The following is a 13893-nucleotide window of genomic DNA, read 5'->3' as shown; positions in this document are numbered from 1 at the left end:
TGAGCGGATGAAAAATATCAAATTTTTTGAGTTTTTTTAAATAATATATGGTTCTATGAACCGGTTTTTTTCGCATGGCGCGGATTTTTTCGGATTGTTTGACATAGAATTCGGATTTTTCGGTGAAGTAGCATTGGTAACACTGCAGTTTTGACTTGACTTTGTGTCAAAATATGCAGAGTGTTTCGCTTTCCGGTGTACTTTCAAAATAATATTTGAAATTGAATAATAATTTTTAATAACTGAAATTTTCCCTTTGGGAAAATGGAAGAAAAACCCTCTTTGGATATTGTATATTTGGCTTTATCTGCCTTATTTGACAGCAAAAATGCTAACGAAAATGAAAAAGCAGCCCAATGGCTGGATAGTCTTCAAAAATCTGTAAGTTATCATATTGTCCCTTTTAAGGTTGTTATGAAAGCTATATTTTAGGTTTATGCTTGGACAATCGCAGATGAAATCTTACATCGTAAGAAGGACTTACAATCCTGTACCTTTGCTGCACAGACTATGAGGTCTAAAATTTTGAATAGTTTTCATGAATTACCACTAGAAGCTCATAGTTCCCTTAGAGACTCTCTGGTAGAACATATCAGTCAAGTGAACGAAAATACTAATAGTGCTATTGTTAGACAATTATGCTTAGCTTTGGCCGATTTGGCATTACAAATGACTTCATGGAAAAGAGCTCCTTTAGACCTTATTGGTAAATTTTCACAAACCAATGTTTGGCCACTGTTAGAAATTCTTACAGTTTTACCTGAAGAGATAGAGAAAAGAAATATAAGGTTGGTATCTTATCACAATCAAGAAGGACAAAAATTTTAATTTTTCCTGATACTATATTTTGCAATATTGAAACAAGTAGCCTTATGATGACTTTCATTTTCAGATTAGGAGAAAACAGACGTTTAGAACTTGTTGATGAATTCAAGCAATGTGCAGAAACTATAGAACAATTTCTACAGCATTGTTGTAAGCATTATTCTGGGAATTTTCACGATAATGTTCTAGTAAACATAACAATTTTATGTTGTTTCACCTCTTGGGTTTCGATCGGAGCAATTCCACTAAAGAGCTCTCATAATAATGTCATAATTATAAATGCATTTAATATCTTGGATGCAAAAAACACTGTATCAGGTCCTCTACATGATGCTGCAACTCACTGTATTTGTATGCTACTTCAATGTTTAGAAGATGATATTATTGAACTTGAAAGTTTCCTTTTCAATAACATAGTACAATTAGAAGGATCGTATCATTTATCTGTAGCAAATGAAGATCAAGATAAATCAAAGAACTTTTGCAAAATATTTTCAGAATTAGCTGAATCCTTTTTAGAAAAAATTATAAATAATAGTACTAGAGAGTCATACTACTATGCAGTCAAAGCCCTAGATTTAGTATTGATGTGTGTTGGCCATCATGATTATGAGGTAAGTGGACTTTCAACTCATAATATTACAAATTATATGTATACAAATATGTACGTATATTAGTGATGAGCATCCTTGGAGAGAAATACTTGGTTAACCGATTTTTAAAATCCTCGGTAACTTCCAAGCATAAAAATGTTCACATCGCCAAATACTCAGCACTCAATCTTCGGTGCGGAAACTCGCATCTCCAAAGTCTGCGTTTAAATTCGCTATTCCTATGATGTACCTACTCATAACCAACAAGGAATCCTCGATTATTTAATTTACTATCCTCGTGCTCGTAAATTAAATAGTGTTGATGATTAGAATCGAATAGGATAAGAAAGAATTATGATTTAGGAATAACGAATTATAAAATAACTTGGACTTGATAAGCGAAGAATATGTGTGTGGTTGATCTTTTTTTTTTGTGGGAATATTTTGCAGCACCTTACTGAAAACTGAGGTGTTGAATATTTGAATTTATCGGCGTTGCATAGCTCCAAAATGTTTCAGTTGCTTTGTATGGGTCCTCAATTGTTCTGCATTTCTATCCAAATTTTTAAAAAAAAAATAGGTTCTAATGAATTGCTGGCAGCCTTGGATGTGGATGGAGTTGTAAGTTCTTTGTTTCTTTCGATGCTTCTGTCATCTTCTTTTATATGGATAGGATGAATTCTCAAGAGATATTGTCTGCGATTAGTTGTTCCTCCAAAATATTTGAAATTTTTTTTACTAAATATACACAGAGCCATTTGATTATCATCCATCAAATGAAATGTCTTTCGTTGGAACATTCAAACTGAAAGAGACTGAAATGTATGAGAGCTTATCTCTTTTTATTTAATAGGAATAAGGAAGAAGGGTTTCTAATAATTCATTTATTATATTATAGCTTTGTTTCTTTCGATGCTATCTTCTTTTATATGGATAGGATGAATTCTCAAGAGATATTGTCTGCGATTAGTTGTTCCTTCAAAATATTTGAATTTTTTTTACTAAATATACACACAGCCACTTGATTATCATCCATCAAATGAAATGTCTTTCGTTGGAACATTCAAACTGAAAGAGACTGAAATGTATGAGAGCTTATCCCTTTTTATTTAATAGGAATAAGGAAGAAGGGTTTCTAATAATTCATTTATTATATTATAGCTTCCTACTTTCCTGCCTTCAATTCCGAAATTTTATTATTTTGTTGAGATCACTCTGACATGCCTATTACATATTATATACAATTTAAGAAACTTCAACTCCAGTTTCAAATAAATTAGAAATAGAAACTCAAGTATTTCCTAATTATTGGTGTGAATGAAATAAAAAATTTGAAAATATCATGAATGTCGTAAATCTCAGACATCAGAGTGATTTTCCAATGACGTATCTTGGGCTGAGTAATAAATTGTTCCAGTGACTGAATGATTCAAATGTCCACAAAGGCATAAAATGTGTAGTTTATTACTTAGCGCACTACTTACTTACGCTACTATGGGTACCAGGGCACTGTGGGGTTGAAGGAAATGAGAGAGCGGATGAGCTTGCAAAAAGTGCATCAAGTTTAACTCTTTCAAGTACAGTGGTTCAAATTTTGAACCACGCTTTTTTTGTACGGTGCAGGACGGTGGGGTAAAATTTAAACCACCATATATTCAGTCTTCTACCTAAAAGGGACACCGGTTCAAATCGTACACCACTATTGCGGACCGTTTATTGGGTTATACAGAGTATTATGACTCATTTTGTTTTGACTGGAAACGGTTGTTCATTCGAGAAATGCGTATGATTTGTATCATTCCGCCGCGGCCGGCTTACGCGATATTCTTTTAGTGTACCGCTAGGGTTCTATTTTCACTGGAATTCCTGTACCGCAAAGAGTTAAGACCTGCTGGACCTGAGCCTTTCTGTGGGATAGGAAAAGACCAATACAAAGCTGCGGTCCAGCTATGGGAGTTGAACAGTAGGACAATCCACTGGACTAACACTCCTAGACTTGCTCAGGCAAAGAAATTCGTGAAGATTTCACCTACTTACACCAGAAAACTCCTGAAGCTGTCACGAGCAGAGCTTCGGGTGATGGTGGGACTGCTGACGGGGCACTGTCGGTACAAACATCATTTGTACCGTATGGGTAAGTCAGCAGACGAGATTTGCAGGCTCTGTGGATCGGAAGTAGAAACGGCTGAACACTTGATATGCAAGTGTCCAGAGCTGGCTGGCCTAAGAACCATTCACATGGGCAAGCCGGTCCTGGATACCAGAGAGGTAATGGCCAAGGCCCCTAGGGAGGTTGTCAATTTTATTAACGTCGTTGACGACCTCTCTGGGTTTCTATGAATGAGTAGGGTAGTGAACAAAAGATCTGCATGGTCGCAGTTCCCGGAAGGCTTACCGAGGCAAAACGACCCCAGTTCAAATAATGATAATACTTAGAGCAACGTGTTCGTAAATCTTTGGCCAATGCCGACAACATTTCAACGCATTGAAGGTCATATAGCATACGAGGATTTTTATTCGAATAAACATCAGATTTTTGAAATTCTCCGTCATCGAATAACCGAGTATTGTAAACATCCGATTATGCCCAACACTAATGTATATCATACATATTTTCAATTTTTCGTTTCATATATCATGATTTATTTTATTCCTTTGAAAATTGTGTACTGAATATAAAATCAATCTGTATTAGTATTTCATTTTCTGTCATTTATTTCATTTCAATTTTTTTTTATAAACATTCCAATAATAATGATAGTTATGTTATAACATTTTTTTAGGTTATATTGTACCTACTACATTATGCTGTATTCTTTCTTATTTACCCTGCTCATTAGTTCTAAAATCGCTAATCATGTAGATATATGACCACAAGACCCTTAAAAGACATCCAATTTTCTATGTCCAATTGGCAGCTACATTGCCAGATTGGAAGAAGCGTTTATTTATTCGTTACTAATAGGGAGGCTCATGTCATGTAGAGAGCTGTGTGATGATGATATATTATTACCATTTAATTCAGAGTTCCCAGTTTTCAATATATTGCTTGGAAAGAAACATTTATTTCAGAAAATTCATTTGAATATTTTACTCAATTAGAATATAGAACTTATGGAGGAAAGAACTGAGCAATGAAAATCTTCCTTTCTGCTTACAAGCGTTCCGTATTATTTACAAAAAAGATACTAAATATTTTTGGTTTAGTAAATTATATACGTGAATCAATTATCATGTAGATATAACAATGTTTTTTCCTTTCCATTCGAAGTTCTGTCAGTAGCCAATGCATTTACATAAACATCTGGGCTGATAGGATGAATTTTTTGTAGCATTAACAGAGGTAATCAAAATAATTATAGTCGGAGATATAGGTAACCTATTATTATAACTGTTGCTATCGATAGCGGGGATTGGTAAAATATTTCTTACTTTGCTTCAATTAATTGACTTCAACTTATTTTGAATTTTGCAATCTGGCATGTAGCTGCTATTTTGACGTAGCAGATTCGAAGATCTCAAGGTCATATACCTATTCTACATGATTACCCTGAAATCAATAATAGATTTTAAAAAATATTTCTTCGCAATTAATTAATTTATTGATTTTAGGTAGCTGACCTAACTTTCAGTCTTTGGTATGTTCTCAGCGAAGAATTATATCATAAGAATAGCAAAGAAAGCAATGAACTTTTCAAACCATTTGTAGAAAGGCTTATAACTGCTCTGTGCAGACACTGTCAAATAGAACCAGATCACGAAGGACTTCTTAAAGATAATGATGACTTCAAATATTTCCGATCCAAGGCATCGGACTTGATAAAAGACGTTGTTTTTGTTGTTGGTAGTAGTAATTGTTTCAAACAAATGTTTTTAAATTTACAAAACCCGACTGCGACTTGGGATCAGAGTGAAGCCTCTTTGTTTGTTATGCAATCTGTGGGAAAGAATATATTACCGTGAGTAATCAAAAAATTATTTTTATCATAAAATGTGTAGAGTTTGTGCTTGGCAGTGTTTTTCTCATTTTTGAATATTTTAGTGATGAAAACGAAATTGTGCCCCAAGTTGTTGAAGCAATACTGAATATTCAGGACCAAACCGCACATATTGCTGTCAAGTATACTTCGGTTATGCTCCTTGGAGAATTATGCGATTGGGTGGAATTGCATCCTAACACGTTAGATCCTATATTGCATTTTTTGGTATCTTATTTACCACAACCAGGTATTGGTCCGGCTGCCGCTATAGCTCTGCAGAATATTTGCACTACATGTGGTAGTCACATGGCTAAACATATGGCTTTCTTGTTGCAAATATTGCACCAAGTTGACAAATTCAGTATAAGTAATGACGCGATTATAGGTGAGTAGAGAATGTATAGGGTGACTTTTTTCAATTATTCAATACTATGTCCCCTTGAAAGGCTATTTGACAAATTTTAAAATCTTAAATTATACTGTGATGTTTTTTGACCATATAAATATTTTCAATTTGCATAGGTATTCCTTAAAAAAAAAACAATTAAATATCAGATATGAAAGCATTGGTTGTCATTATGAATTTTCTTTTGTAGGGGTTTTTTTGATATAAAGTAATAAACTTCTTATTATTTAGCAATATGCCATTTTAATGGTTACTTTTGATTCATTTGAACTCTCACCAGATCACAAGTCACTTTGATAGTGTCAGTTGGCACAACTACAGAATATGTCTCTTTGAGATATGGAGACCATATAACTCCAAAAGTGCTATTGGCTTCAAGCTTTTCTTATTTTTATGTGGTCTAACAGCACAAAACTAGTGATGGGACGATCTACTCGAGTTGAACTCGGTTGAACTGAGTTCAGTTCGGTGAAGGAAGGTTCAACTCGGCGGTCGACGCGAAGAGCATTCGTCTCGATTCGTTTGACGGCTCAAGTGTCTCATAATTCAATTAATAATTATATTATAATCAAGTATATTTCTCATCTTTTTTTATGAAATATGGAATGGGTACTCACGACAATAATTTTGAAAGTTATAAATCTCCTGAAAAATCATTATCATAGATTATTCATGAAGAAATCTTTTATTGAAACAAATCATTTTAATAAAAAATATAAACGTAATATGTATACATCATATCACTCAAAAATATATCATTTATCTTAAAATCAACAATGACAAAATAAAATTTCTCTTACTATAGAAGAAATGTAAAAAATATAAAATTATTTCAAATGTTTTTTTGGTTATCTAAAGTATATGCATTCATAAATAATATTTGGTCAATTTTTTTTTGGCGACAGTCTGTTTCTTTTTTGACTTTGAAAAAAAATTCCACGCCGCACTTTTTTTAGGAGCCATTGTTAATCTACTCCGCCTATAAAATATCTTCGAGCTCTTCTTTCGCTTAGTTGCTTACCTCTACCTATCGACCGACGATCCAAACTGCGATGGGCAACGCTACACAAAACCAAATAAAAATTCAAAATTCTGCTTAATACGCTTAAAAATTGAGACAGAACATGGTATAGTATATCCAAAGTCATTTGGAGGACGCCAGAATATTTCCATTATATAAAAGTTTCCATAAATTCCTTTGGGACCAGTGAATTTATTGCCTAACAATAGTTTAAAATAAACCCCGGTATTTAGCGGATCGCAGTATCCACTTCAAAGCGATATCTGGTCCAAGCGTTTTTATGGACTAGTTCAATTGACTTTGGATATGCTATAAAATCTAATACTCATTTGCCATGACAAGATCCACGGCCAACTAATTTATTTTACGTACGAAGCATTTTGTTCAGTTTAAGCTCAAATCATTGTCCACAGTTAATAAAAGAACTCGAATATGCAGAGGAAATCGAGAATACAAACAGTAACACCACTTTTTACTCTTATGTAACATGAGACCAACTTCTTCCACATTGAATTTTACTTGTGTTAGGTCTCTGGATTGCCTAATAGCAATCTGTTTGAAGTTAGTATTTAATCTTCAAATGCCCTAAGTTGTCAATGACTGTTCTTGAGAGAAAATTAATCGGTTCAAACTCAAAATAACTGTCATATTTTATTGTAGAAAATATAGAAATTAGCAAAAATATCAAAAATGTAAATAACACAAATTTACTCCAATTATAAGTTTGTCAAATCCACTTCTTTTCTCATCCCAAGATGAATTTGAATTATCTGAGGTTTAATAACATTTTTGTTGTCATTAAAGCATATATTTTTCTAATCTATAGGAAAATATTTAAATGCTGTCAAATAGCCTATTACCTTACCCTATCGAGCATATTAGATTGCATCATCTCAGGTGGACTATTAATTTTATTTTATATCGATGTCGTAGGTCTTTTAAAGGGTGTAGCGGCAATTATTGGTTATATGCCTAGAAATGATGCTGTTGTAGCTTTCCGAGAAATTTGTTTTATTCCAATAACACCTCTAGTTCAGTTAATAGAGCAAAATACTCCTACCTCTAAAGGCACAAAATCTGATCCTGTTATTTGGTTGGACAGACTGTCTTCTATACTGAGGAGTGTTACAGTCAAGCAAATAGAGGGTGAGTTGTTTTGTGTGTGTATTTTATCTGTTGCTGATTGGTGGATAATGAATAATTTTTTTTAGACGAAGAACACCCCTGCAAGTCTGTTATTTTAGAAGTATGGCCTATATTATCAAAGACATTTGATAAGTATCAAAATGATGGTAGAATAATGGAAAGGTGCTGTAGGTGTCTAAGGTTTATGTTAAGATGTGTCAGTCAACAGGTGAGTTCGAGATATACTTTTTCAGCAGAAAATAGTGTAAAATGATTAGGTTGAGGATCCAAATATGTTGGTTCAATTTGTTATTGAGCAAAATCCTATATTGTATAATTCCTAAGTTATACCATATAAATTTTTTTAATTCAAAAAGTAGGTACCAATCAGATCAAACTAAAATTTAGAAATTGATTGCAAAATAAAAGTACAAATATTCATAATGGTCCAAGCAACATAATATGTGAAAATCGGCTTTTAATCTTATGACAAATTGGCCCTGAAAATTGTCAATTGTAGGGGTTTCCACTTTGCAATGTCTGTCATTTAGGAGAACATCTTTTGGTAGTTATCCAAATAACATACACTGATTTATGCCCCTTTAACAACCACCACTTAGTTCAATAATAAAGGGAGAAAATTTCTAATTTATTTATATATGTTTCAGTTGGTAGAAGTTTTACAGAATTTAGTTCATCAAATTGTAGTTATCTATAGTAACTACAAGCATTCCTGTCTTTTGTATGTTGGGAGTATATTGGTGGACGAATATGCCACAAATCTAACATGTGTTCTGGGGTTGATAGATATGATGCATGCCTTTCTTGAACCGACATTCATACTATTCCAGCAAAATGGATTGGTGAAGCATCCAGACACTGTTGATGATTTTTTTAGGTAAGTTTGAAAATATTCACTTATTTCATATGCTCTTCAATCTAACAATTCTAACCTAACATGGCGTCAGTGATGTCACTTGGATATGTGAATAATCTAGTTTCATATACAACGACGTTTGTTTTCATTATTGATTCAGAAGTTTTCTTTTGTGAACATCATTTTGATGTAAGTAATAAACTTATAACTTAATTGAATTTCAATCCACTCCATTTTATATCATAGCAATCTATTTGAGATTATTATGGGTAATTCTGCTTCAAAAACAAATATTAAGTACTTGGGTTGGAATATCGTTAAGATGTCACATTTCAAACATACCCCTTCATCCTTTTATTCATAAACCTAAAAAGGAAACTAAATATGGGAAATTAAAATTTTAAGCATTTTGTTTTAACTGAAAGGACATCAAATCGGTAGATTGATTAGATAAACAAAGATTGCTATAATTTGTTCAGGTTAGAGTAGCAGCCAACAGAAAAATTACAAACAAATAAAATACAAACTTAACAGCCTGGTGCATGAGAGCACATTAAAACTATACCTTTTCAACATAAAATTGAGATTAAACCTTAGAACATTAATAAGAGGAACAGAAATCGCCTTGTAACTGATGCATTTGTTTTGATGCCAACATTCGTCACTCCTTGTCTGACGGCACGCTATAGCAGTAGCGTAACATAATTTGATTGATTTCGAAATTATCAATTCATGCTCAAAAATAGTTAACAATGTGGTTTATTCAGAAATTTTTTTTCGTGTTTCAAAAGGGTCAATGTTTTTCTTAGTTTAATGATTTAGCTATTGTGAAGTTATGAAAAGAGAATTCCTGATAAAGCATTCAACAATCAAATCAGGATTCTCCACGCCTATGGCTTGCACACACAATCGGCTAGCTCAATTGTAATTGGTGACACTAAACTTCCATCTCTCTTCTATTCGAGAGCAAATGTTTACTTTCCGTTCCTTCTATCTATATTCTAAGGTTTTAACCTTGATGTTAATTCACTGTTTTCATCTTAAATCCTCTTAACATTAGTTATGATTGATTGCCATAAATTACATAAAAAATTAATAAATAAGAGTATGGGACAATTCAAATTGGGAATAATCAAATTCAATTGGGACAACATTCATTTCTATGGGCATTCATTATTTCCCTTTTTGTATCTGTAAAAAACATTCAATAATGTAATTTTGAAAATATTCTGGATCTTACATTTAGATATAGAGCATTTTTTTGAATTAAACTTTGGTATAGATTTGTTCGCTACTCCCTACAAGGACATACAAGGATGCATGAATTTCATAGAAAAAATCATATATAGCAATAAAAATTGTCCCAATTTGAAATTGGTTATTCCCAATTTGAATTTGGTAATTCCCAATTTGATTTTGTTAAGTCTCAATTTGAAGTTTAAAAGGTATAGATGAGAAGCTAACGGAAAGATGCTTGTGGCATACAGATACAGACGAATATTATGAATTAATTAAAGGATTATGCATTATGCCACTACAAATACAAAATTAAAACACCAAAACTGATAAAGATAAGCAAGGGTATAAAAAGCTGCAGGCACTAATAAGGAAAAAATAACACATAAGAAAAATGAGAGTCAGGAGGGAAAATGCAACTTCACTTATCTTGGCGGAAGGAAAAATACAGAAAGCTGGAGATTGATAAAACATTGACAAAACCAAAATAAAGATTTTATTTTTATTATATCAGTGAACAAATGGGAATCGTATTTCGAAAAAGTACTGAATGAAGATAGACAAAAAATCAAATTGAATGATAAAACACAATAACAGATTACAATTACCGCATCTCCTTCAAGACTAAGATTTAAAGAGGTAAAAAAGTAGAGATCTGAAAAACGGAAAATCTACTTGGCCAGGAGAAATACCAGGGGGAATTGTTAAAACATGGATCAGGAAACTTATTTAGACATCTTAGAAAACTATTTCAAATGTGTTTACTACAATCTTCAAAAAAGGAAATCATGAAGATTGCTCTAATTATAGAGGATTGTGTATATGTCTGGAAAATATTGAAGATAACAAGTATCAAGAGATAGAATTGGAGGAACAGGCGGGATTAAGATCATGAAGATCGACCGTAGACCACTCTTTTACGACAACCCAAAGCATAGAAAAGAAAACTGCCAAGGACCAGGAAATCCATTTGTTTGTAGACCTCCAAAAAGCTTAAGACAGCATACCCATATCAAAAATTATGGGACGTATTGGAAGAAACCAATATATTAACTAAGAGCCATCAAGAACCTGTACAAGAACTCCACTGTCAGAGGAGGTATTCCCTTAAGTGATCAGAATACCTTACACTCACTTTTTTTGCTGATGACTAAATAGTATCACCCTAAATCAAGATCTTGAGTACATCACACAATAGCAGGAGACTTCAATATAGAATTAAAAGATGACAACAAATATAAAACAGAATTCATCACAAGAAAAATAGAATTGAAAATTAGGAATGAATATATGAGGTAGCAGACCAAGGTTAGAGACTTAATTCAGGAGGCTGAGATGAAGTGGAATTGAGCTGATCATGTAGCTAGTATGACTGAAAACAGATGGGCTCATAGGACAACCGTATGGAGACCCAGACAAACAAAAGAAGTGTAGGGCGTCCCCAGAAACGATGGGTTGACAATATAAGGAAAGTGGTTGAAAAAAATTAAGTGCAAGGCACAAGATAGGGAGGCATGGAAATGTTTGAGATGAAGAAAAAGAAGGGACGGACTGATGAATCAAGGGATAAAAGAACAGATAGTTCTTGGCATTGTGCATCTGTAACAAAATGATTTTACCATTTTTGAAAACTGAAATGGAATGGTTTCTGCAGCTAATTAAAAGAACTATTAATGGAACCCATAATAATTAAATTTCGTTTGGCATTTCAGTAATAACCAAAATTGAGAAGAATTCCTCATTCGATGTTGTTTTAAGGCCATAAGTTTTTAACAACCTTTCTATAGATAAAATGAATCTGTTCACACAAAATACTAGAATATTTTATTCTAGAAATGGTGTTTAATCAAAATGACGTCATTGTATAATTCTTCCAATCCAGTTTTATTCTCATTATGTCGTGATAGGTTTTGAATTATTCGAATTTTTATAGTTTTTTCTATATGTAGGTAGGAAAATATTTTTACTCTGCCAAATATTCTTCACAAAAATCTATCTCCTCTTATCTTGTCAATTTTTTTCAGGTTATGTGCAAGATTCATGCAAAGAGCTCCTATACCTTTTTTACGGAGTACAGCGATGGGTCCAATTATTCAGTGTGCTCTTTCCGCATGTTCACTTGTACATAAAGAAGCAAATACATCAGTAATGAAATTTTTGTATGATGTTATCAGCACTGGGCATATTGGCAAGAAACAGTCAGATTGGGAAATGAGGAACTCTTTAGTAAAACGTATACTTAACGAGTTTGGTCAGCAATTGGTTACAAACTTGATACATGCTAGTGTTTTTTACCTTCATTCTTATATGTTATGCGAATTAAGTGATGTGATAGTAGAATTATTGGAATTCGATAGACAAGTAACAAAAGAATGGTTAGCTAATGCTCTAGAGACTTTACCCAAACAAGATAACGGCAGTATAAATGCTGCAACTCCTCACCAATTGGAAGAAATACATACAAAGATATCAAAGTGAGTAAACAAATTTATTTTTTTTAATTAATTGTTCAAGTAGTTTTTGATCGTTTAATGGTAGAAAATGTTCCGCAACCCAGAATACGAGAAATCGTCATGTATCTTAATGGCTACGTTCAGCGGAAAGATCAGTTGCAAATCTGATCCCTGAGCGTTCACAGATATTAAAGTGATCAGAGAGCGGTATTCTGAACTGAACGGTTAAAAAATACCTAACCTCTAAAACCTTTGTTTTGACAGTTCTCACAATGTGTGAGCGCAATTCAAAGTCGCTCAAAAAAATGGTGTCCACTCACTAAACATGTTGAGCATGCGCTCACTGATCAGATTCATTCAGCGAAAATTCTTCCAACTGTTGTGTCCGCTGAACACACCCAATGTCTCCTCCAAGTGACTCCCTCGCATTCTATATGTATAAAATTGGCAAATATTGAGGTAGAAATTTCTTCCATTTTCTAATACCTTTCTTTTCATTATTATAATGTTGTATTAGGCAAAATTTCCTTTTAAATATTTAATATTTTCATTTTTTACAGATCTGACACATCAAAAGCTATTACACATGCATTGAAGGACCTCATCAGATATTACCGCTGATAAAATATTATTCAAGATACTGTAATATATATACATATATGTTTAAAGAAGTAGACTGTATTTTAACAGTTTTATCCAATTGAAGAATAAATTTTTATTTTTTATTTGGTCAATATTTATTCAGGAAGTAGTTCAAGTCCTTTTCACTTGACGTAAATCCAAAACTACAAAGACAGACGAACAAGCATTGGTCACATCCATTTTAAATTTTGTAATAGTTAAATATTTATTAATAAAAACACAAAATCATTAATTTCCATCTTTTATTAACAATAGTAATATCATTTTTGGCATTCTATTTTGGAAAAGCAGCAAATGTTTTTTTTTTTTTACAAAGAAATTGATAACACTTAAAATTATATTTACAAAAAATTTCACTTTTCACAAAATAAAAATCAGTTCAAGTCAAGATTAAGAATATTTCAAGATGGAGGGATGACAAAACTTTCGCTGAGGAAGAGCACAATATAATATAATCCGTACCGTCAATAATTAGCTTTAACTTTTCACATTGAATTTTGTTAATCTACTCATTACAACTAAATGAATAAATAGAACTTACATTTATAATAAAATGCTAAAATATGTACAGTGTGCCCAATTAAGATGCACATACTTACAAATAATTCTCATTTCAGGTAAAACATAGCTTCTTTACTCTATTTCCCTTCATTCAAATTTTGAATTAATAGAGCCTAAAGCAGACAGCAACTTATTCCTTTATAATTCAATTCTATTTTCATCTAAGACATTTAG

The 13893-nt window shown here is 32.6% G+C and overlaps 1 protein-coding gene across 1 annotated transcript; it reads left to right on the top strand.

The window, feature by feature from the left end:
* Positions 1-131: 131 nt before the first annotated feature.
* On the top strand, positions 132-13241 carry LOC123685078 (transportin-3). Its single transcript, XM_045624658.1, has 10 exons — positions 132-381; positions 433-788; positions 893-1439; positions 5031-5377; positions 5461-5783; positions 7759-7971; positions 8037-8179; positions 8619-8848; positions 12088-12537; positions 13077-13241. The coding sequence occupies exons 1-10, from the start codon at positions 265-267 to the stop codon at positions 13135-13137; spliced, it is 2787 nt and encodes a 928-aa protein (XP_045480614.1). The 5' UTR covers positions 132-264; the 3' UTR covers positions 13138-13241.
* The last annotated feature ends 652 nt before the right edge of the window (positions 13242-13893 follow it).

The sequence above is a fragment of the Harmonia axyridis genome, chromosome 7 (assembly GCF_914767665.1).
Source record: "Harmonia axyridis chromosome 7, icHarAxyr1.1, whole genome shotgun sequence".
NCBI classification, from domain to species: Eukaryota; Metazoa; Arthropoda; class Insecta; order Coleoptera; family Coccinellidae; genus Harmonia; species Harmonia axyridis.
The sequence above is the reverse complement of the archived record's forward strand: the minus strand, read 5'-3'. Positions and strand labels throughout refer to the sequence as shown.